The sequence below is a fragment of the Meleagris gallopavo genome, chromosome 1 (assembly GCF_000146605.3).
Source record: "Meleagris gallopavo isolate NT-WF06-2002-E0010 breed Aviagen turkey brand Nicholas breeding stock chromosome 1, Turkey_5.1, whole genome shotgun sequence".
NCBI lineage: Eukaryota > Metazoa > Chordata > Aves > Galliformes > Phasianidae > Meleagris > Meleagris gallopavo.
The window spans coordinates 126,788,002-126,811,281 of record NC_015011.2 but is presented as its reverse complement, the minus strand read 5'-3'; the positions used below and the strand labels follow the sequence as shown (position 1 = coordinate 126,811,281).

Sequence of the window (23,280 nt, the reverse complement as noted above, 5' to 3'; positions counted from 1 at the left end):
AACAAGCACTCAAAAGACTTGACTCACCTGCCCAGCTGTAGGGTACCCTTTATGTAAGGATAAAACAGATCCAACATTAGAAGTGACTCCACTATTGTATGGAGATCACCGGGTGAAGAGCCCTAATGATGTGGGCATTCATGTTGCAGACATTAACTCCAGGCTCTGTCAAAGGTGGCTTCCAGGCCACCTTAATCCATGAGAAAAGGCTACGTCTGCAGCTTCTTGGCAGAACTCTGCACGTTCTGACAATTTTTGAAAGCTCAGGATAAGCACTAGAAACTGTGTATGTGCTTTTCATAGAAGTTTCCTTACTTTACATTAAAAGATTATATCAGTCTCCTTAGATTACTGATTAATTAAGGAACACCACGTTTGGAGAATGGGAAAGGAGTGGCTGTAAATCACCAATCTTCAAAACACTCCTAAGATTCTTTCTTTTGTAGTAAGTAGGGGCTTAAAGTGATAGGGCTCTGCACTATAAATGAATGAATTGAAAAGTGAAAGGCTAATAGTCTAGTTGAAATTTTAAGAATTCCCCAATCTTTCAACCTCTTTTTGAGGCCTCTACATTAGAAGTACTGTGATTTTCTCCCTTTTAACTGACAGGAATCCATACCAAGTTCCTGATACATATTTGGTACACAGCAAATTATCATTTTCTTTATTTTTGTTCCACTTTTATCAATACATTTAAGTGAGAATAGATTACCATATACACTTATTAGCTACATAGAAGGGAAAGTACTGTAAGAAGTGTTAGCAAGGAATAAACTGAAAATAGAAAATGTCCTCCCTAGCTAACTCTGTGGGTTCTGAATATGAAAATACTCAGAGCAGACACATCCACCCTGTGGCTCATTGGCCACGAATAGTCTGGCCTAGCTTGCGCTGTGGCTTGCATCCTCTGCTGCCGTGCCATCATGGCAGCAGCTCTGCCCTGTCACTCAACACCAACAGAACATGGGTCAGCTATTCATCCAATCTGGACTGAAACCAGGGCATGGGGTGCAGTGCAGTGCCAGTTCAAATGATGGCAAAAAATGTTATGCATTTTGATACACTTGTAAAACAGTCCTGTGAGCAGAGAATCATAGAATTGTTGAATTACTTGGGCTGGAAGGGACCTCAAGGATCATCAAGCTTCAAACCCCCTGCCACCAACCTCAACATTTAATACTAGACCAGGTTGCCAATCTGGCCTTGAACACCTCTAAGGATGGGGCATCCACAACCTCTCTGGGCAACCCGTTCCAGCACCTCATCACTCTCTCTGTGAAGAATTTCCCCCTGACATCCAACCTATATCTTCCCTCATTCAACTTAAAACCACTTCCCCTTGTCCTGCCATTATCTACCCTTGTAAAGAGTTGACTCCCCTCCTGAAGAATATGCAGCTGTGCTTTTCATTTTGATAAAGGAATTTGAGAGGAGGTTTCAGGATTGCTGAAAAAATCATGATTTTTCTGGGTATTTTTGTGACTCCATTTTCAGTCAACATAAATGCATTACCTATAAATTTTAAAATGTAATGTACAGAATTTCAATCAAATATTTGATTGTGTTTCTTTACTGGATATTTATAAACCACCAGAGAGAAATACCTCTTACTTCACAGTCATGTCTTATTCATGTCATCACTTTTTTGGTAGCACATACGTTTGTGAACAGTTGTTTTCAAACATGAAGCACAGGCAGAGTAAAATTTCATCAAAAATCTTCAACAAACACCTTGAGAGCTCACTCACTAAGAATTGTGACCACTGCCATTGAACAAGGGTGATGTGTTAATTTCATAAAAACAAGGTCAAATACCCCACAAAAATTTAAGATTTTTATTGGTTTTTTTTTTTTTGTCTGTTTTAGTAAAAACCATTACAAATTAAAATATTTTTTATTACTTACTTACATTAACTGTATTATATAATTTATAAGTGCTGCTCCAAAAATAATGCCTCCTGTTGTATTACATTGGCCCTCAACGTCCGATGTAGATCTTGGTGGTATGGCAGTAGAGACTGAACCTTTCCACCAATATTCTATTACATGTCATTGCTGTGTGACAGACGGCAGCAGAGGGGCAGTCTGACACAATGGCATCTGACATGAAAGTGCAGATGAAGCAAAGGTGTGGAATTGCATTCCTCCATGCAGAAAATATGACACCTACTGACATTCATGGATGCTTGCTTAATGTTTCTGGAGTCCAAGCAGTGTATATGTGTACAGTGAGGCAGTGAGTGGTGCATTTCAGCAATGGTGACAGCAGGTCATCTCCACTGGAGCAGACTGTGACAAGGGCAGCATACAGCTGTTCATCACTGCTGAAAATGAATAGCTAATGGTGGCGACTGTGTTGCCAAAGAGTGCTTTGTGGCTGAGAACTTGATCTATTAAACAGTGTTATTGTGCTCTTTTCATCTGTTGTATTTAACCTGGAAATAATTAAGAGATATTACTTTTGGAGCAACCTTCATAGATATGGCCCTTGTCAATTTCTTTTCACTCACTTTGGCCAGGCAAGCTTAAGGGCTGGACATCTGCTGACGCACTAACACTGGGTGGAATCACTTTTTTTTCATGAATTAACTGCTTACTTACTGCTTTTCCATTGCAGCAATCAATAAAGTATTTTTTAAACTCCTGGACACAAATTGAATTATTTTCAGACAGAATGAAAGAATCTGCCTGAGTTGTCAAGATAAACCAGCAGTCCTTCACCATGCAGGAGACAGGAATAAACACTTTCTCACTCAATATAAACATCCTTTTTCAGTGTACTTCTCACCTGTTGGTAAAATCTGTTGTAAAATTTTATTTATTTCACTCCAAAACAATTCTACATAGTGCAAGTCTAGATTTTTACACACTGTATGGTGTAGGTTTATCCTGTGTTTCTTTATACCATTTTGCAAACTAAGTCAGTCCTGAAGGCAGGATTAGCTGTGGAAATAGTTTTGTTGTCCTGTGAACATTTGAAAGATGGAAGATAGTCTTCCAAATTCTCACTGTTTGGGAAAAAAATCAAAAATGATTACTTTCTCTTTTTAACTAAATGACTAAAACTGTGGGAGAGGATATGAGATTGGATCTCTGTGCTTACCGCTTCACTTTTAGCCTGCTCCATAGCCCTGTTTCAGCCTGTTCTAACCAGCTTCCTCCAAAAGGAAGCTGGGTGTGGTTTGGGGATAGATCACTCCAGCGGCTGCTCCAAATAGGCCGTACAAACAACTTCAATAGCCTTGACTCCCTCTGAAGTTCTCCAGCACAATCCCACCAGTTCTCCACTCCCCTGTACAGCACCCTTACTCATTCACAAGCCACACAACAAGACATGCAACACAAATCCTTCACTTTCATGTCACCAAAGCACCCTGTGGCAACTCTCAGTACGTCTCAGAAATGTTCCAGCTCCTTTGACTTGAGAATACACATAGAACCCAAAGGAAAACCTCAGGCCCACTGGGAAACAGGTTCAAATGCTATGCAGGTGTGCACTTACAGTCAGTCTACTTTAGAAGGGTCTAACACTTATTAGAACAGCAAGCACTCTGTGCTCCTAACCCTTCTGATTTAATAGTTTATAAAGCATCTACATATCCTCTAAAAAGCAGTAACTGGGTACCTACCCATGTCTAGGCATTAACATCTGAGAAAAATTCCTAGATCACCAGGATTTGGTAGCTCAAAGGCAGACTGCTCATTTTTCTTTTCAGGTGAGTCTCTCCATCTTTCCCCCTAAAACTAACTGTTCTATGGTTGTACAGACAATCAAATATTTATTAGACAAAAAAGAAGTCCTATGTCTCTGACAATGAATGAAAGGCCTGAAGCTTAAATCCCTGAATGTTATATACAAAAACAGAACCTGTTTTTTAAGTACTGGGATAATGTGGACTGCTTCCATCTCTCTGAATCCGATCAGAATCCCACTTCTGATCTGAAAAGCCTTTTGCAAAAATTAACCATAATTAACAAGTTTATGCAAGGAGTTTTCGATTTCTGAGAAACTTCCAGACTACCTTTACATGACGACCACACACTCACATGGACTAAAGATGCTGGTGCTGATGAATTGCTGCTTTCAGCTGCAGAATTTAATTATTCTAGTTCTGTAGAGCTGGTGTTATTGTGTGGTGATGCTTTTGTCTTCTGACACCTCAGGGAAGAAGATGAAATGAATTTTGTACATTCAGAGTGCCAAAGGGACAGTCTGGATAAGAAATGCTGCAATAAGACCTGCATGACGATGTCATCTGGCATGAATGATGAATTCCGGTTCCTTAGATCCTGTTTTCTAGTAGCAGATTGAAAATATTCCCTTTAAAAATGTTATGGGAAAATCACAAACAAGCTTATTTTGACAGATGAAAGAAATGAGCTGGTTTATATTGCTTGATTTCTAGCCTGTATGCTTGATTCTGCCTTTCCCTTCACTTTTACAGCCTGCCGGGTCACTCATCTAACTCATTTTCAGTTTGTCAGTCAATAGTCACTCATATGGCTCTGCATCTTTGAAAATGACAGCTGAGACAAGACCTGATATCTTCCTTCCACAATGCCTTCTAAATACCAATCTGAGGGAGTTGAAAGGACTCAATATATTTGATAACAGCACATTCACCAAGTGTGTCATAAAGAAGATTCTGGAGTTTACAATACTGCTGTGCAAGAAATATTTCTCCATCAATAGCCTAATGAAGCCTCAAGCCGCAAAACAGTTCCTAATATTGGACATTATGATAGTCAACATTTTTGTTTATTTTCTAAGGCATTTTAATTGTATCACAAGCAGAGGTCATCTGGCTTAAAAAATGAATATCCAGCATCTACAGCCGAACAGGTATCTGAGAAGGAAACGGTACCTTCCAGGCTTCCAGTTTTGACACTACTCATCACTAAAACTGGTGTGTTGCACAGCTGGCTACATTTCAATTTGATGCCTGATGAGTATCTTTTTGGTCTATTATTATCTTATTAATTAGTTATTGTTTACAGGTTTGGATGCTCTCTTCAAAAAGAAGATCACCTTATTTTAAAAATTCCTAAGGGATAACATTTTTCACTATACTCTACAGATAATCATGACAGCTCATCAGCTTCTATTTACTGAGCGGTCGTGGGGTAAAAATCAATTTGCTTTTTGAAGAAAAAACATAATTTCTTTCTTGCATGCAACGAATGCAATTCCCTTTTATTAAAAATGTAGAAAAAATGTTTTCAAAATGGAATTTTAAGAAACAAGTATCACTATCACTTTCCTGAGGAAGAGCAGTGCCACCACTTCTACAAGGGAAGTGATAGCTTTGCAATTTTTATGACAGCCACCAGCTCCTGTATCTTGGCCTATCGTATTTCTACAGGGTGCTTCTCATTCCAGTTTGTCAGGGCAAAACAGCAGAACAAAACAACAACTAAACAAAAACCCAACAAGCACATTTGGCAAAAGGTTTTTCCGAGCTGTTACGAAGAGCAGAAGACAATGTTTTGAAGTTCTGAGAAACCTAAGCTTTTAATACTTTGAGTAAATTACACGTACGTATCGTGGCCTATTTGTAAACCTGTAGGTTTATTTGCTTAGGTGTCTAAATATCTTGAGGCAGCTCCAAGGTGGATGTTGTTGAGCTGACAGCCCTGCCTGCCAATCCAAGCCATCTCACCGACCATACGACAAGAGTCGAGGCCATGCTGTAATCCCAAAGTAGTATTTGATTTGAATGCCACAGGGACCAAAGTGTAGGAAGAAACAGATTTAAAGGTAGTAGAAGCTCTGACACAATTTGGAATGAAATCAAACAACATGTTGACTCTCTCTTGAGAGAATGTGATATGATAAATCCATGATGCATTTCCTCACCAAAGTGATCTGGGCTATGTTTACTGTCAAGAGTGCCAGGTTGCAGCAGGTGAAGCAATTTCCTGCGCACATTTAGAAACCACTTTGGAATACTTCAGGGTGATAACAGTTGGTTTAGCCAATATGATTAAAGAGATATCACCTCCTTTTCACTGTTTTGCAGCCGTAATCCTAGAAGAAATACTCACATAAGTGTATTCAGGAATAAAATTCCAGGGGAGAAGAAACCTGTAACACCTACTCACAGCTAGCATTATCAGACAGTTGAATTTTTCCATACTTGCTTTCTCATTTTTCTCAAGGCAAATTTACTCTAGTGCAGGAGACCAACAGCAGACATCTGAACACCTATTCACAAAAGTGAGAATACTGGACACCATGCACTTATGAAGAACATAGTAAATCCTGAGCACATAAACAGATCTTAAGCAAGAAGAGTAGAAGTTAGAGCTGTAAGTCCAAAGCCTGAGGGAGTAAAACAGTAAAAGAGAAGAGTGCCAGTAAAAGTTTCCCTCTTTCTTCTCTTAGACATATGGGAAAAACAGAACAAGTTTTATGTAGAAATATAGAGATCTCAGCCTTCCTAACTGAAGCCTTCAGGACACACATCCTGACTCAAAAAAACAGTAGATGCATTTGATTTCCAGGCAGTACAGACATAGTGCTTCCACTCAAGTCAGTATATCTGTCCTTCACCCATTGCAATGCAGTATTCCTTCTGACTGGTGTCACACATAAAAATACAAAATGATCAGGAACTGTAGTCAGCATTACTATTACAGCTCTAAGTACCTGACTCCTTCTTGTGATAAATCCACTCTTCTTTTATGTGTTCAGTGACACCCCATTTAGTTTCTAAACACAGTCGGTACAATACAAAAATGTCTCCCTTGGCACACCAATAAAACTGAATGGACTTAAGTGCTGTAAACAAGAGATTCAATTCTCACTCTCAGACACACAGGGTTTTGTCAGAATTTTGTGGCTCTCCAGTAAATGCTGCACACCATCAAAACACCTACGTCAAACATTAGCAAAGTGAAGTTGGTCCGATTAAAAAACAACACCATTACTAGAGACTGCTATTTAAAATGGCATTCACAAGAGGGAAAACAAGTTTAACATATACATTTTGGCAATGCTGTATTCTGCTTCTTTAAGAATGCACTACATACTATGAGCATTCCTATTACAATTTTATTGCAATCTTCAAGGTGTTCTCAGAAGATACTATTCATTTTTTTTTAAATATGGGCTTGTTTGCATCTTATTTTACAGCCACTCTTCCACCCTCCACTTTCATTTCTGAAATTAAAGCTAGTGACATTTCCATATCAAAGTTTAAAATTAATTTGCTTTGTGGAACATGCCCCTTGATCTAAAATACTTCATCCTAATTAGGATATATAATTTGCTGTAATGGAATCAGTTTCCATTCACTTAATCCAAAACTGTGTTCTGAAAGAGTACATTTTCTCAGCACAAGTCCTTCTAAGGCTTTTTCACATCAGAACAGTGCACCTGTGCAGCTAAAGTGATTTCAGACTGATCTACTTATACTAGTACAAAACATTATTTGAAGTTAACCTTGAATGGGTTTGCCTCACTTTTGAATGAGTTTCATAAACAATGTTCAGTTTTCTAATGTAGATCAGGAATAGATGACAGAAAGTCATGCACTGTTACAAATACATTTTAGAGTGGAAGACCTAAATGAATATTCTTACATATTCCTTAGCTCAAATACCCACCATAGAATACATCCAATTCCCACCAAGTTTTTTCATTTGTACAGCTTCCTTCTTTCCTGTGCTCTTTTCTCTGTAACATGTTGCACACATGCAGATCGTGCCAGATCGTGCCTGCTTCTCATAACAGGACGTACGAGGTATTTCCTTGGAACACTTTGCATATTCTGGCTCTGTGTTAGAATGCAGTTTTGTTACCATGCATGCAGCAACAGGGACAGATCAGTGGAGAGAGTCAGTGCATGGGCAGAGCTACAGACAAAGGAATATGACTCCTCTCCTCTCACTGTGAACTCTCTTTCCACATAAGTGTTTGTTCTGGGCAAGGCTTGTCTTTGTCAATGTTACATGTCTCATCAGTGCAGAAAAGTGCAATAAATATAACATCATAACACACTGTGAAACATATTCAGCTCCGTGCTGACTGCAGCATTCACAATGTAGAGATACGGCAACAAAATGATGGGAAAAAATAAATAAATGCGTACCTTGAAAAATAGCCAGGCAGTCATCCATTTGACCACTTTTACAACCCAAAAGACATGCTTGTAGAGCTCAGTATTCACTACTCCAGGGTCTACTACATTAGCAGTCACATGGCTTCCATTTGCAGTCAGAAGATGCTGTAGTCGATAGGTAAATAACACAAGGGCAAGTTTGCTTTGGGCATAGGCTCCATGGGGTGAATACGAACATCTGTATATGAGAGAAAAAGAAGGAGGGTGGGATATGCATATGAAAAGGAAAGAATCAGGAAGAAAACAGAATTGCACAAACATCCAACATACTGAATTTGGCAATAGCCAGCAAATAAACAGCTTTACGCGGAGTCTTCTTGCACAAGAAAGAGCTTGTCAGTAGCAGGAGTGCTGTTTGCTGCAGTTCCAATGATTATTCCATAAGATACCAAGTCTGATTCATGAAAAAAATAATACAAATTTACACAGTACCTGCCAGAATCACTGGCAGAAAGCACTGAGGTGCCAATCTGCACAATACCACCACATGGAGGCCTTCAAGTACCTTCCTATTCCTCACCACACTATTCCTACACACACACCCCATATTCCCACCAGTAAATCCATCTCCATCATACTGCTTCTGGTTATTTTTATTTGTGTTGCAGCATGACCTGCTAGCTTCTGATTAAGGCTCCCATACTGAGCACAGCACAGATGATTAAGGCAATGGTTGCACCTGCCCTGGTGACACCAGGTTACACACAGCTAGAAATGGATGTAAAGATGGGGCAAAGAGAGTGGCTGTCAGCACGACCAGAGTTATGTCATACATAGCCCTTAGAGCAAAGGTGGCTGCCTCACTCTGCCAGACAAGGTACAGCGAAGGCAGACAAACACTAGGAGTTAGGGCAAAACCACCTGCTGAGCATCCTGTTTGTCTATGATCTGGATGCTGAATCTGCCTCTCTTTCAAGTCCAACTTTTCAAGAACCACTGATTAGATGGGTTTCACTTCATGCAGACAGCAATATTTTTTTCTGAAATAAGCAGCCTAGCTCCAGGCAAATTAGCTGGTATGTCACTTAAAACACTCCTCCCAGTAGGGGCCTCATCATCATTCCCACAAATTCCTGTGCATTAACAATTCCCTCTCCAAATTACTATGGGCCTTTCATTTAGCCTTATTTTGTGCATGTGTGCTTGTCAGAACCAGAGGTAGCTCCTAATGTTACATCCAGCTCATAGGTAAAGCAGGCATAGGTAAAGATGCTCAAAACAGTAGTCTCCTGGGGGCAGCAAAACTGCAACAGGCTCCATACTCATCCCCATCCCCATCCCCATCCCCATCTGCATCTGCATCCCCATCCCCTCCCCCATCCCATCCCCACCCCATCCCTTCCTGCTCTGCAGAGCCCTTCAGAGCAGCAACGCTGCTGCTGCTGTCCCTGTGCAGACAAGTGTAGCACGTGCTACTGCTGCTGGTTTTCTGTGATTGTTATTACACGCAGTTTTTATTTTGAATTAATAGAAAATTCATCCTGGCCTTTTTGTTGCTGTTGTTGTTGTTGTTGTTTTTTGTTACCTCATTTTTGTTTAACACCAAATTCAGAATGTCTTGTTCACCTCACAGAAACCACTGCATGCTTGCTAACAGGCTGACTCTGCAGAGCTAAGAAGCAATTTAACTGTTAGCCTGTCTTAATGAATTTGGAAACTGTGCAACACGATGGTAAATCTTACAGCTCAGTTGTAGGAAGTAAAAGACAACAGTGCTGAACTTCAAGTGAATCCTGCTCTTTTTATTTATTTATCTTTTTTTTTGGCTTTTTTTTTTTTCCCCCTAGTCTATTTTTTTGGAAGCAAAACACCAACAGGCTGCAAAAGCATTATGTAATTAGAGAGAGGATGAAAACAGACAGCTGATCATGACCAGCCCTTGCACCAACCAACTGCCCCAGCGGGGTAATGCAGCTCCATCATTATAAAGATATCACCTGTGCCTCGTGGAAAAGTGGCTATTTTCGGAATAAAGAACAGTCACTGCATGAATATACGTAAATGTGACTCGGCATTAGTCAGGAAATCGCAATTACCTTTTAAATTCAGAGATGTCCATGCTCTGATCTGAGATACTCAAAATGTCACCGCTCTGAGGCACGTTTCAGCCCCAGCAACCCAAAGGGCCAGATCCTCAGCCACTACCTCCTGTCTCATGCAGTGTAACAGGACAAGTCTCACACTCCCCATGGGAAGCCCTGCCAGCTGTACCACCTCTGGCAGCCAACTGGCAGTGACTGCTACCAGGATGATGGCAAACCCCAGGCCAGGGCTCAGGACAAGCTCCTATAACAAATTAGAGTGATCATGCCCAGCAGCTCACAGGGAAGCAGGGCCAAGACTGCTTGGACTTGTTCTACCTGGGTCACACCTGGCTGACAGTAACCTTCAGAAGGCAGTCCCCATGACTTCATGTTCCCACATTTTGTGCCACTGCTGTTTTTCTTACCTTGTGGCAATGAAGCACGAGCTACAAGGGCCAGATCCTCAAAAGCCTTGTACTTTGCATAGATAACTATGTCGGAGAAACACGAGTGCTCAGAAGATATAAAAAGCTATGCAATCAGTACAGAAGCCTTTTATATCCCAGAGCAGAGATGCAAATGATTTTCAAGGCAGCAGGAAATCAGACTTCAGTGCCATACTATAGATAGAAAGGACATAAAATTGGATATTAAGAGCAGACACTTTGACAGAACTCCTACAATGTTTACCAGCTATCTTTCCATTTCCTCAGTGTGTGTGTGCGCTCTTGGCTTTCCAGGAATCTGGCACCACAGGACTATTCAAGACAGAAATAACCTGTGGCACATAATTGGCTGTTTTTGTTGTACTTACACAGAACAACTGTTTTGCTCATTAGACTTTGTCTTACTAGGTTCATTTTGATCAAACATCATGTTGAGAGAAAAAAATCAATGCTGCTCACTTGACTTCATTAGATTTAGTCTTGACTTCATGAGTCAGGAAAAGAGAAAGGAATACGCTTCTGTACCTGTACCATAATTGCATCTCTCATGCACATACATGTAGTCCGTGCATAGAATAATCTCAATTTAAACTCCATGCATCTGAAAGTAGTCTCTCCTGGTGCTTTATGTTCTCCATGTACATTTTCTACACTGAATGATATTATAATTGTACATTTTCTACACTGAATGATATTATAGTTGTCTATTAAACAAAACAATAGTGTTGACACTGTGCGTTTCCACATTGCTTTCCTATTCTGAAGGCTCTATAGGCTGTCTGAAAAAAATGTTTTTATGAGAAGCTAACTGAGGCACAGCAGGAGGCAGCTTACCAGCAGACTGCACTGGCACACCATTGCCCAAGGGATACTGGGTGATGCTGGAACTCTTGAGGACGCAGGGTTCTAGTTCTTAACAGTAAGGTAGGCTGGCACTCAGTATGAGAAAATCTGCCTCCTAACTGGATGGCCAGACAGGTAGAATCAGACACAGAATCACAAAATGTTTTGGGTCGGAAGGGAGCTCAAAGCCCACCCAGCCCCAACCCCTGCCATGGGCAGGGCTGCCCCCCACCAGCTCAGGCTTCCCAGAGCCCCATCCAACCTGGCCTTGAGTGCCTCCAGAGATGGGGCACCACAGCTTCTCTGGGCAGCTGTGCCAGCACCTCGCCACTCTCCAAGTAAAGAATTTACTCCTAACATCTAACCTAAAGCTACCCTCTTTTAGTTTAAAGCCATTCCCCTTTGTGCTATCACTATCTGCCTGTGTAAGAAGACTAGTAGCTGTGTCTGGAATTGAGAACCTGGAAGAGCTCATGCCCACCCACTTGTGTTAGCAGGGCTGTCTGTGGACCACTCTTCCCACAACAGAAAACAGTCTCCCCTTGGAGTTGCTGCCCTGCAGCATTTTGCCACGTTGATGCAGATAAAATAGGACAATGCCCAACTCACTTAATGGAAAACCATAGGAAGAGCTAAGGCAGACAGAATTTAATTAGTTGCTTTGAAATCCAGCCAAGAGAGTAGCAATGCACAAGACCTTCTTCTTCCTTTTAAAATAATATTTCATCATCAATTCCATAGCGATGAATGAAGAATTGGGATAAGGCAGGATATGCATTTTCCTGTGGGTCGATTTTTAACAGAAGTTATTATTTGTGGCTTAAGAATTTTTTGCAACATAGGCTGAAAAGTTTATCATTGCAAAAAAATTGAGAGAAGAAGAGAAAGGGATTGGTTTGCATTTCTGCCAGAACAAAATAAATAAGTATTAAGTTGTGGAGTGAGATAATGCTTTGTGGTGTGCTGATTTTATTCTTTATTTCCACCAGAAGCTGATTTTACTGCTCATCCCCATGGTGCTTTCTCCAGTAACAGTCTCCCTAGCATGCTGGGTGAATGTACTTGTAAAAAGTAATGAGAAGCCAAATTTCAAACCGGAGCCTGTGGTGGCTAGTTAGATATTTAAGCATGGAGTCTGTTGTTCTCCAGTTCTGAAAACCGGATCCATGTTTAGCACTTCCCCTGGCAGCTAGGCTTACTCTGGTTTCTTTTTTTGGCTTGCTGTAGTCAATCTGTGTGCTGTAGAGGTCTCCCATTCATCTCGAGAGATACTAGGTTTAGTCAAGGACATGAAGTCAGCTCAAGGTCCCTAGTGAGTACACAGGGAAGCAAAATTGCTGCTCAGCACAGGCCACTGCCTTCATGCCCACTGCATGCAGGCTTCCCATGCTGCATTCTGCTTTTTCTCATTCATTAGCAGTTGCTTTGGCGCTGTGCACACATGTGGAAGGGAACAGATGCAGCATCTTTTCCCCTCCACAGAGCACCTTGCTTCAGCAATAGCCTCGGAGGACCAGCGCCTGCCCTGAGCAGCACACAGCTATGTGTAACCCGGCTGCAGCTAGCAGTGTGGTGTGACTTGTACCTCCCTCACACCGCGCTGCTCTTGCATGTGTCATCTTCCCCTCAGCCGTCACCACGCTCCCCAATTTCCCGTGTGTTAATTCGCCTGGAGGGCAGAGTGCGTTAAGATCCAACTGCCAGAACAACCAGACTGCAATGCGCCCCATTAGAAGACAAGTGATGCAAAATGTGGGTGACATGCTGGAGCTTATAATGAAAGGCCACACAAAATTTCAGTGTATGCCTTAGGATGAATCAGTGAATTAAGCAAAATACAGACTTGATGTATTAAAATGACTTAAGTCTCCTAATGATTTATGTATTAATCTTGCAATATATCATCACCGCTACTTAGTCAAGAATATAAAAGACTATTATTAAGCACTCATGAAGCTTTCACAGTCTTAAATTTCCTTTCTCTGGGGAATGCAGCACAAGGTTTTTGAAAGATTTTGCAGTTTACGTTAAAGCAACTATAGAAATATAATGCAGAATACAGGTATGTCGTAAGTATCATAAGTAGTTTTTTTTCTCTAACAAACCAAAGCTCGAGTCCTAAACATAAATTAATAGATTTAAGCAGACTTCCTGACAGTACTATATATATTTACACCAGGAACATATTTGCTGAGCCTCATCAACTGTGATTTTCCTTTTAGTATTAAAAAAAAAATACGGAGAGATGGAAAAAAGAGAGAGTTGGAGAAATTACCAAGTTATCACCAAAAACCAGTATCTTGCAAATTGAAAGAAACAAACGTGCGTTAATAAAACAGAACTAAAACATAAAATGTTTGTATACCTACTGGGGAGACATTGGTTGTAGGTGGACAGTTGGACTTGATGATCTTGGAGGTCTTTTCCAACCTTGGTGATTCTATTATCCTACTTACTCATATTTTATTAGAGTTATGTTTTGTACATAGTTGTCCTGTTAACAATTGATGCTACTATGACCTACCTTATAGTTACCCCTCAGCACAGTCCCACTGAATGCTCCAGCAGTTGTAACTGGAATGAATATAGGTTCAAGCATTAGGGACTCCAGGAACCTCTGATGGACATGTTGGAAAGGAAGAAGACAAGTCTAGTAAATGAAATGGTTAGCTGTACGAATACGCACCATTCAGTGACCAGCTCCTTGTGTACAGTATGTAGGAAATGCAGAGTGAACATAAATTAGCCTACTGTCTTTGAAGGACTATGTTTAGTGAAGAAAGGTCTTTACTCTACAAATATTTACAAAAAGCAAAACAACCAGGAGCTTGTCATTCTGGGCATCACTGTCATCCAGATGGAATCAAAACATCACTGACATTTGGCTGATCCCTCCTCCTAATGGCAGGCAGGTTAAGAGCCCTCCTATCTATTCACTGCTTTGCTGCGTGCAGCTCCACTTTCTGTGCTTAAAACACTTCTAAAATGTATGAAGCATTGACTCAGAGGTTGGTCATCTCAAAGTCTGAGCAGAATCACTACATTTAAAAGAATCTAATTTTTCAGTTTGTGAATAATGGGCGTTAATTTTTTTGTGGTTGTTGTTGATTTTAAATATTGATGATGAGTTCGAGTTGTAATTACTATAATTCCATTCTCTCAGAAATAATAGTGCTTCATAAAGAAGGAAATAAATTGCCCCTTCTGAAGCATTTTTCTAAAGTCCATTCATAAGATGCAGAGTTAAGTACTGGCTAATATCTGAAGTGATATTTGAGCATAATGGTTTCTCTTCATTCAATTAAAAATCTCCATCGAATGAATGAATAAATAAATAGAAGTAAGCAAGTTGTGCATTGCTGCAGCCAGAAAACGGAACAAGGCTCCAAGACCTACATTCTGTGTCCTTGTGCCTCTCTTGAGTGATTGGGAAATATCACTGACACATATCTTTTCATACTATATCTTGGATAACATGGATCTTAGGTTATTAAGTATTGTCACACGTCTTTCAACATTATCTCTTGGATTTATATCAAGAAGAGCTCTGTGGCACTCTCTACACATTTGTGCAGAAAGATTTTCAGCTCTCCTGCAACAGTGCTTTCAAGTTGAGGGTAGTGAGGGGTATTCCTATGATTTTTTGCTTCTACAACAATGCACGTAGGGCTCAAAAATGGACCAGTAATAACTTAATTCCAAATCTTATTTCTATTTTGATAAAATCATATTAAAGTTGGTGTAGCATTCTGCAGACCAGCTTTTCATTCTGGGCCTGAAAGGGAATTCTAGAGTGTGGTTATGCATACTAAAGTGCTGACATTTCAAATCCTGCACAGTTTATCAAATGTAGCTAGCAGATTTTAGGTATCTTGCATGAAACTTGTTGGTCCATATATGAAGATAATGTAAAGTTTCATTCTGTGATGGGCTGAACCCACTGCACCACCCTGCACTTGGGAAAGTGATGAATGTGTTCTGCAAGAGCAAATATTTGACATGCTGCAGGACAGATCTGCCTTACAGGTTAAAAGGGGCTTGGATGTGCACTCAGACAGCAAAGTACATTTTCACCCTGAAGATGATGACAATGCTGTGTGGGAAATCTTGTGTCATCCCAGTCAAAACAGAGAAGCAACATAAGAGTATCATATCTGGCAGTCAAAAATAATTTCAAAATTGTTGTTTTGTTTGTTGAAACAATCTTATAACTTCTACTTTTTACAATTTTTTTATGTGCTGACAAGAAGAACATCAGAGCTTCAAACAGAGAGGTTAAACTTACCAGCACCCAGTGCACGAATTAAAACATTGTGAGAAACAACCTCACAAAGACTGTCAGCTATTCATCATGAAAAGTCTCTGTTGGAAATCAGCTAGGTTAAAGAAGAAATACAGCTGAAATGCCAACAGGTATAGGAGAGATTAAAAAGTGGAAGTTTTCTGCACCCATGGTATGGCAAGGCACAAGATGGAGGGCCTCAGCCAGGAGAACTTACGCATACAGTAAAAGCAGCCCTGTGAATCATTTCTTTCAACTGCATGATTGCTGTGCCACAGTCTTTTTTCACTGTGTTAGCTTGGTTTCCCCTTAAGCTACATTAGCTACAGAAACCTCTCCCCAAACTGCAAGAAACTAGGAACATACTAGTATCCAAAGTGGCCCACAGTCAGCATTACAGAGTGGCTATCTCAAAGCTCCGTAAGACATAAAGACAGCAATCACTTTCTCTGCCATGTTGCATTAGAGTTGTTTGGTTTTGGTTTGGAATTTGTTTGTTTGTTTGTTCGTTTGCTCTCCCAATGTTACATCACTCTGGAACACTGTGAACAGAGTTCTGTAATCAAAATCAGACTCCGACTCCCTACTTTGTGCTGATGAAAGAAAAAGATGCGAAGCAGAAGAGCCCCTACTTTCACGTGGACATTTCTGTAGTGACGTATTACAGCTGGCATCACTGCTAAGGGCTCCTACACTACACTGCGAGCCGCAGGCACATCAGTCGATCTCCTTGTGTGGCTGGGACACTGCTGTGTGCAGCCAGTCTCAGTGAAGCTACGACGACTGTAAGGCATTCTGGCAATGCTAAAACTGCTGGGGGCTGCAATAATTGACTTTTACAATGCCTTATCTAATTTAGGAAGTATATTTTTCATAGAAACCATGTTTTTTAAAGAAAACTCTTTAAACAAAAGACTTGTGTTTCTGCACAGATGTATGTATTCAAGTAATCATGCTGCTTTTGGACGGAGAATGTTCTGCTTCACTGAAAGAATAGAGCTTAGGATGGAGAGTAGAGCAAAGTTTAAGAGTTATCATATTTAATTACAGAGGCAGAAATCTGCCTTTGTCTCCTATTTCACCTTGTAATCCTTAATGCATGTTGTGTTATCAGAGATGTGTGCTTGTGAAGAACCATCAGCAATAGCAGGTATGAACCCAGACAAGAAGTGTGCGTGGCACACTGTGCATTTTGTCTGGTTCCCTTAACACATCATTCTGGGGGTTCACAGGCAGTTGTACACCCTCCCCAGGTACATCGTGTGCTCTATGGACAATACTGCTGAAAAGGTATTATGAGGCTTGTGGCATTTAGAGCAATTGAGAGGAATGCTAAAAGAAATAATTGCCCAGAACCTGAACTCCAAAGCTTTTAAGGTTCACTTCGCTTTCATCAGCGGTTTTGCTCAGAGGGAGATGTTAAACTAACCTTCACCTCTCAAGAGTGACATCTGTCTCCACTCTGTCCTCTCTGCAATTCCCTTTCGCCTTCTCTGTCACACTGGTGCAGTCCATTAACTTTCACATTATCACTGAACCGTCCCGACGTTCTGGAAAACAATGTGCCTATGAGATACTTGTTCCTGTGCGCTGCACGGAAGAGTTTTCACCTGCTCAGCCCACCAAAGAGAGACAAGTTGAATAGCACCCATACATCTAATATCTTCGAGCGTGTCACAGTTTTGAACCAGTTCAGAAACACTTTGTCCTATTAAATCATTAAGCATTATTAACAATGCATTGCTAAGGCTATTAATCCCTTTTAGACAAGGAGTTTAACATTTTGACACATGAAGTAGCTACATTTAATTTCCCTGAAGACACTGAAATCGGGCATGATAGTAGTCAGACAATATTATTGTTCTTCAGAAAACAAATGAACCTTAAAAGTATTTTGATTAAATGGAATGAAAATATACCAATAAATGTAAATAGAGCTTTCTCAAGCTGGCATCTCAAATTAAATATTTCTTCATTATTGACTGCAGGAATGGATTGGAACCACCTGTTATCTGCAACATGAGGAAGAGATATGCTGTTCATGAACTAAAACTCTATCTTCCAACTGATGAGAGAATTGGTCTTCTAATCTAATAGCTATTTTTTAATTATTATTTTTAATTAACTTATGGTATTTGAGATATGAGCCTTCGCTAGTACTCTTGCAATTAATGCTAGCTGCTGCAAAAGCAAAGAATCGTTTGACAAAGCAACAAATCCTTTTGCATTTATAGTGCAACGATTTTTGCAAAGAAGGACTGAAATACACTTACGTGGATGTATTAAGCACTGGAATACTTATTGCCACGCCGTAGGCATGAAAAGTAGGAAACGTGAAGAAGAAATGATACTTCTAACTGAATACAGCAGTGTGCTGTAATTGGTATTGGTTTCTGTCAAGGGAATGTGATTTATTTTGCAAATAGAGCAAGAATATGCAATAGAAGTCATTGTGGGGCAGCTGTTTTAACAATACAACTCAAAAAAAAAAACCACCCATATATTTCCCTAATGAAATAAAATCTAAAATTACACGTATCTATCATTTTGACTAGAATAATCCTTTATGATTACAATATCTGTTGTTTTCATAGCATTTTATTAAGCATCAGTGCAGTAACATTGCTCTTTATGTGTAACTGTACTGCATAAAATGGATTAACAAATAAAAGGGTAATATTTAAAATCCCTCCTGCTTCCTCTTTCAAATTTTCCTTTATCATTAAAGAATTGGAAAGTAAAGAGTACTACCATGCTATTACTATCATACATCAGCTTCATGTTTGCTTTTGTTTGATTTGAAGATATATTACATTCCATAACGTCTTCCAGTCAGAGAATTAAGAAATTACTAGTGATAGATCAGTCATGAAAAGGGAGGAACCAACTGGGAAGTTATCAAAACAGTTATGAAAAAATGTTGACTCATCAAACCATTCTTAAGAAGAAAAGCAAGCCAAAACTAAAACCAAACCAAGCTAACAAACAAGCAAACAAACAAACAGATTTAAACTCATGTCCATCTTAAAAAAATGGCATTTGAAACTATGAAGATATTTTACTCTCACAGAATGGCTTAGAAATTGAAGGTTTGCAATTTCAGTTTGATCAACAATATACTTCAAAATGTGAATGACAGTGTACATTTAAGGGTAATTACAGATAAACTAGAAATAAAACATTATTTGGCCTGAAAAATGGATTCATATTTTCAAAAATGATGTGAGATTTTAATTCTTTGTTGGTGAGGACAATATTTTCAATATGTATAATATGACCGTAATCTTTCTGCCCAAACTTAATTGCAACTTCATTTACCAGCAAATACCATATATGCTCAAGAAGAGATGAAGGACACTACTGAAGAGCAGGAAGCCTCCAGACACTTTGCAGGCCAGATTTTCCACACTGTGTGACAGTTTTTCTGAAATGCTTTGCAAGAGGAGATTAACCGGAACTGCCTCATCTCCCCAGCATCCTCCCAGGTCCTGCAAAGTTTTTTTTTTGCCCAATTTTTACACCAGTTAGGACACAAATGTGACAGCTGGGGATTTTCGCAATTCCTATCACTTCAATCTCAGTTGTCTCTGACATGACTCATGCACTAAGGTTACACTGAAGAAACACAGAAATTATCTGGGGACTGTACTAGCTTGGAGAGTTACAAAAAAAATGTCATCTCCTTTCATAGTAACAGAGCAGAGGAAAGAGAGCAGAAAAAAGTGTGACTAACTGTTCCTAAATATACAGGCGACGTGAACCAGAAAAGTAGCTGTATTACTATGGCTGGGGAGTTCATAAATTTATGATTCACAGCATTACAGAGCCTATTTGGCATGCAAAAAGAGAAGATGATGAAAGGAATCGTTAGTCATGGAGAAAGAGCTAGACAGAACACAGTGATGCTAACCCCTGGGAAAGGATGCATGTTCAAGTACGACCAACAACCTGGGAAAGGGAGTAAGGTCTTTTTTTGTTCATTTTCCAGGAGATCCTTCTTATTTTGGTAGGTAGAACACTTGAAAGAGTGCCTTCCTTCCTAGCCTGGTAAGAGTACCATAGTACCATGCACTCCTGTGCTCTGTTCAAGCCCACCTCAAATGGAGGGGATGGCACAACGTTCTTCAAATGTTTTCTGAAGCCGGATGACCATATTCTGTCATGGCCATACTTTTTTCTTCCCTCACTTTAGAAAGCATTCTAAGCAGGCGAAGAAGGAGAAAAGGACATAACAGCTAAGGTGTTCCACTGTTGTGGTGTGGTGCAAAATGTCAGCATGCAATTGCTTAGATTACCACCGCTGAAATGCTTGCAGATAGCTTTTCTGTTAAACTTTCACCTCCTCAAGAACAGCAATGTTCGAAGTAGGGATGAAGGAGAATTATTTGCCTTAGGGATGCCCTTGTCAACTCACGTGATTTCTGTTGAAAATGGTCTGGATCTAAAAGACCACAAAGGTGTTTGATGTTCTTCGTATAATCTTCAGCAAAAGAACTGGGAGAACAGTCATTGCTCTTGTGCGTTTGCATTTTCAATAACACACATGAAACAAGCTATGCCCTTGCCAGTTTGGAACAAGCTCTGTCCTGCCTTGATGTACCCATGCTGTGTCTCTTTCACTAGTGTGTGTGGGAAGAGGATGGGTGGGAAAGAGGGAAAATGACACAGGTAAGAAATGGGACTGGGGTTCTGGGGATAAGATGAGCAGAAAAATGGAGAGTCGTATATGATCTGTTGAGCAGAAATAAGATGAAGAGAAAAAGATGAGACAGAGAGGGAAAAGACAATGGGGAGAAAAAAAGCTGACAAGATACAAGTGAAAGTGAAACTGCAAACTCAGAAATCAAGCAGGCAAGCTTGAAGAGAGATAAGAAAGGAAGAAAAATAATTGAGTGCACAAGGAAAATCAAGGAACACTTAAAATAACACTCCCACCAAAAAGGAGCTGAAAAGAGAAAACACAGGATAAATGAGACTTTAAGATGGGGGGTAAGATGGGGGAACGCAAACAAAAGAGGAAACATGGAACAGAATAGCAAAAGCTGCCTTTAATGCTGTTTCCGGGTAAGACATTTTGACAATTATTTGTTTTGATGTGGCCCTGTAGTTACTGTGATGCAGTTGACTTCTGGCTTCAGACCAAAATTCTGAACATTAAGCAAAAGCAAGGCAAGTCACGAGCAATGGCCACAACTCAGACTGTCAACCCAGAGTCTCCTGAGTGGGAGAACGACTGCACAGAAAATCTGTGGTGAAGCAGAGAACTGCACCACGGTTTACTTTCTCTTTCATGTTAAAAGTCCTTCTTCCTTTCCTTCTCTGCCATATGTGATAGATAGATCCCTCCTATGCCACCATTACTCACTTCCAGTTTGGATACTAGCCCAACCAAAATCTAGAAATAATGGGACAAGAGTATGGTAAAAATTCAGTCCGCTGCCACTGGTAATTTCTCCAACACAGAGTATAGCTCCCTTTCTCCAATGTGAACAAATGATTCCAAACTGTTTGGCTGCCTTCCTGCAAGGTAAGGACTCCCCATCAATCAAAGAACATAGACCCAAGTTACTAAATGAACTACAGCCAATAAGTCAATACAAGTCAAGATAAGGAAAAGCCAGTGCAAGTTTTTTTAAGGAAGATTTTGCATTTAAAAGGATACAAAAATGAGGGATGCCATTACTGGAAAACTGTCAGTCCATGGGATGCTGTCATATCACAGTCCCTGTCATGGACGTCCTTACTGCATCCATCAGAGTTTCTAAATACTACTCTAAATCACAAGGCGACTCCAAGGCTTCACAGTGTCAGCAATGCCTTGGTACTCTGCAGCAGCCTTCCAGGGCTGCCAAACCACTCATCATGCTGTGAAAATGTACCTGAATGCACCAGCAATCTCATTGAATGCAGCAGGACCACTTATGAAATAGCAAACTATTCACTCGCGCAGGGGCATATCAACAGCTAGGTTAAAAACTTCAGGACTGTCTTCTTCCACCTGAACAAAGAAGAGGTTTGAAGTTGAGTTCACAGTCCTTTCTGGAAGCCACTGAGGTGCCTGGTGCCTGAGGGAGCAGGTATTGCTGCCTCCCGCAAAGCACTGAAAGTACCCACATGGGAAAGGAAACACAATATTAGCCAGAGTCTGTCCTCCTCTGTGTCTGAAATTCAGAAGGGAAGGATTTGGCACAAAAGCTGCAAATCTCACCAGTGCATATTTTTTTCTTTTCATTGGTCATGTTCATGCTCAGCCTGAATTTTTCTAATTAAAACATCTCTGGTTCCCTTATAATATGAGTTAATAATAATGAATCACAGATAAGGATGATCCTAGTCTAAAGAGGCACAGTGCAAGGCTTTGCTATAATCAGAGAAACTACTGTTATCTAGAGCCATGGAACAACCACGTTTAATTTTGCATTCTGCGCTTTACCCCGAAGAAATACTAATTACACTCCTCCTTAGTCCCCTTGCGTGATGCCATTCAACACATGCACATCAGAAATGATGAATATAGACATCAAGTGAAGAGTAAGGATAATTTCCTGCGGTTGTTTTACAAGCAAGAGATTAAACTGCTACAGCCCTGCAGAGTTTAAGCAATGTAAAGTTTAAGCATGTAATGAAACTGATACTGTAGTATGTAATCAGAAGTCTAACACAAAGTTTGACATGCTTAGTGCAGCATTCATATGTAAAATGTGTGCAGTGAAAACAGCCCGGCCCTCTAATTTCAGTCTTTGTTCCAAAATGAAACCTTGGGCCAGGTGCCTCTACAGACTTGCTGAAGTCCTTGTCAAAGGACTGAGACAGAATTTCTGCAGGGAGATGATGCAAAATCCAGGGTACCTTTGTGCAAGTAGCACGATCTACCACATCATGTATTCCTCATGTTACCAGCACCCCACACGTATTACCTCTGTTTTCCTACATGAAAGTATTTGGGAAGAATACAGCCATGCAGCTCCATGGTCCTTTGCTAGGCCACATGCAAAGTGCTGGGATCTCAATGATCTCCCTGCTCTCTGTTCCCTCAGGGAAGTGCAGAGGGCAACACAGGCAAGAAGCAGGACTTGGGCACAGAATACTTTGAGGTGGAAGAGATCTTTAAATGTCATCTACTCCAATTCTCCTGCAGTGAGCAAGGACATCTAGAGCACGTGCAGTGTTTCACCTTGGCTAGCCTGTGAGGGCTGAGGAAGAAGTGGCAGACAGTATGTGGGCTGGGGGAAGCTGCGAGGCAGGCAGGCAGGTGTGGCCAGGCAGCCTTGCCACAGCCCGGCCCCTTGACCCTCTCACAGCCCCACACTCAGCCAGCCCCAGGTGGGCAGCCACAGGCATCTGCCTGTACACTTCTGGGGGCAGGATGTGAGCTCTGCACCTGCTCAGTCCAGGAGAGAACTCACGTGATGATGAAGCCTGTTAGCATTCACCCCAGCCATTTTAAAACATCCCACTTACTCCACCTCCACAATTAGGCAGTGAGGAGTCCAGGCAGCACCACAGCCATTGCTGCAATGCGAGCACTGGGAAGGAAACAAGGTTTCAAGGTTCATAATAAG

General features: G+C 40.6%; 1 protein-coding gene and 2 long non-coding RNA genes across 3 annotated transcripts in view; 1 reads left to right on the top strand and 2 right to left on the bottom strand.

Annotated features, from left to right (window-relative positions):
- Positions 1–7,976: 7,976 nt before the first annotated feature.
- Positions 7,977–23,280, bottom strand: part of LOC100547097 (dehydrogenase/reductase SDR family member on chromosome X-like) — a 56,640-nt gene continuing 41,336 nt past the window's right edge. Inside the window, exon 4 of the mRNA XM_031557505.1 lies at positions 7,977–8,301. Coding sequence (XP_031413365.1) covers positions 7,992–8,301 — 310 coding nt within the window. The 3' untranslated portion in view covers positions 7,977–7,991. The remainder of the gene's footprint in view (positions 8,302–23,280) is intronic.
- On the bottom strand, positions 11,745–16,172 carry LOC109370931. Its single transcript, XR_002121490.2, has 3 exons — positions 16,085–16,172; positions 13,961–14,053; positions 11,745–12,218 (listed from the first exon to the last, which is right to left on the bottom strand). It is a non-coding gene; the product is annotated as an uncharacterized LOC109370931 (long non-coding RNA).
- Positions 16,416–17,787, top strand: LOC109370932. Its single transcript, XR_002121491.1, has 2 exons — positions 16,416–16,503; positions 17,707–17,787. It is a non-coding gene; the product is annotated as an uncharacterized LOC109370932 (long non-coding RNA).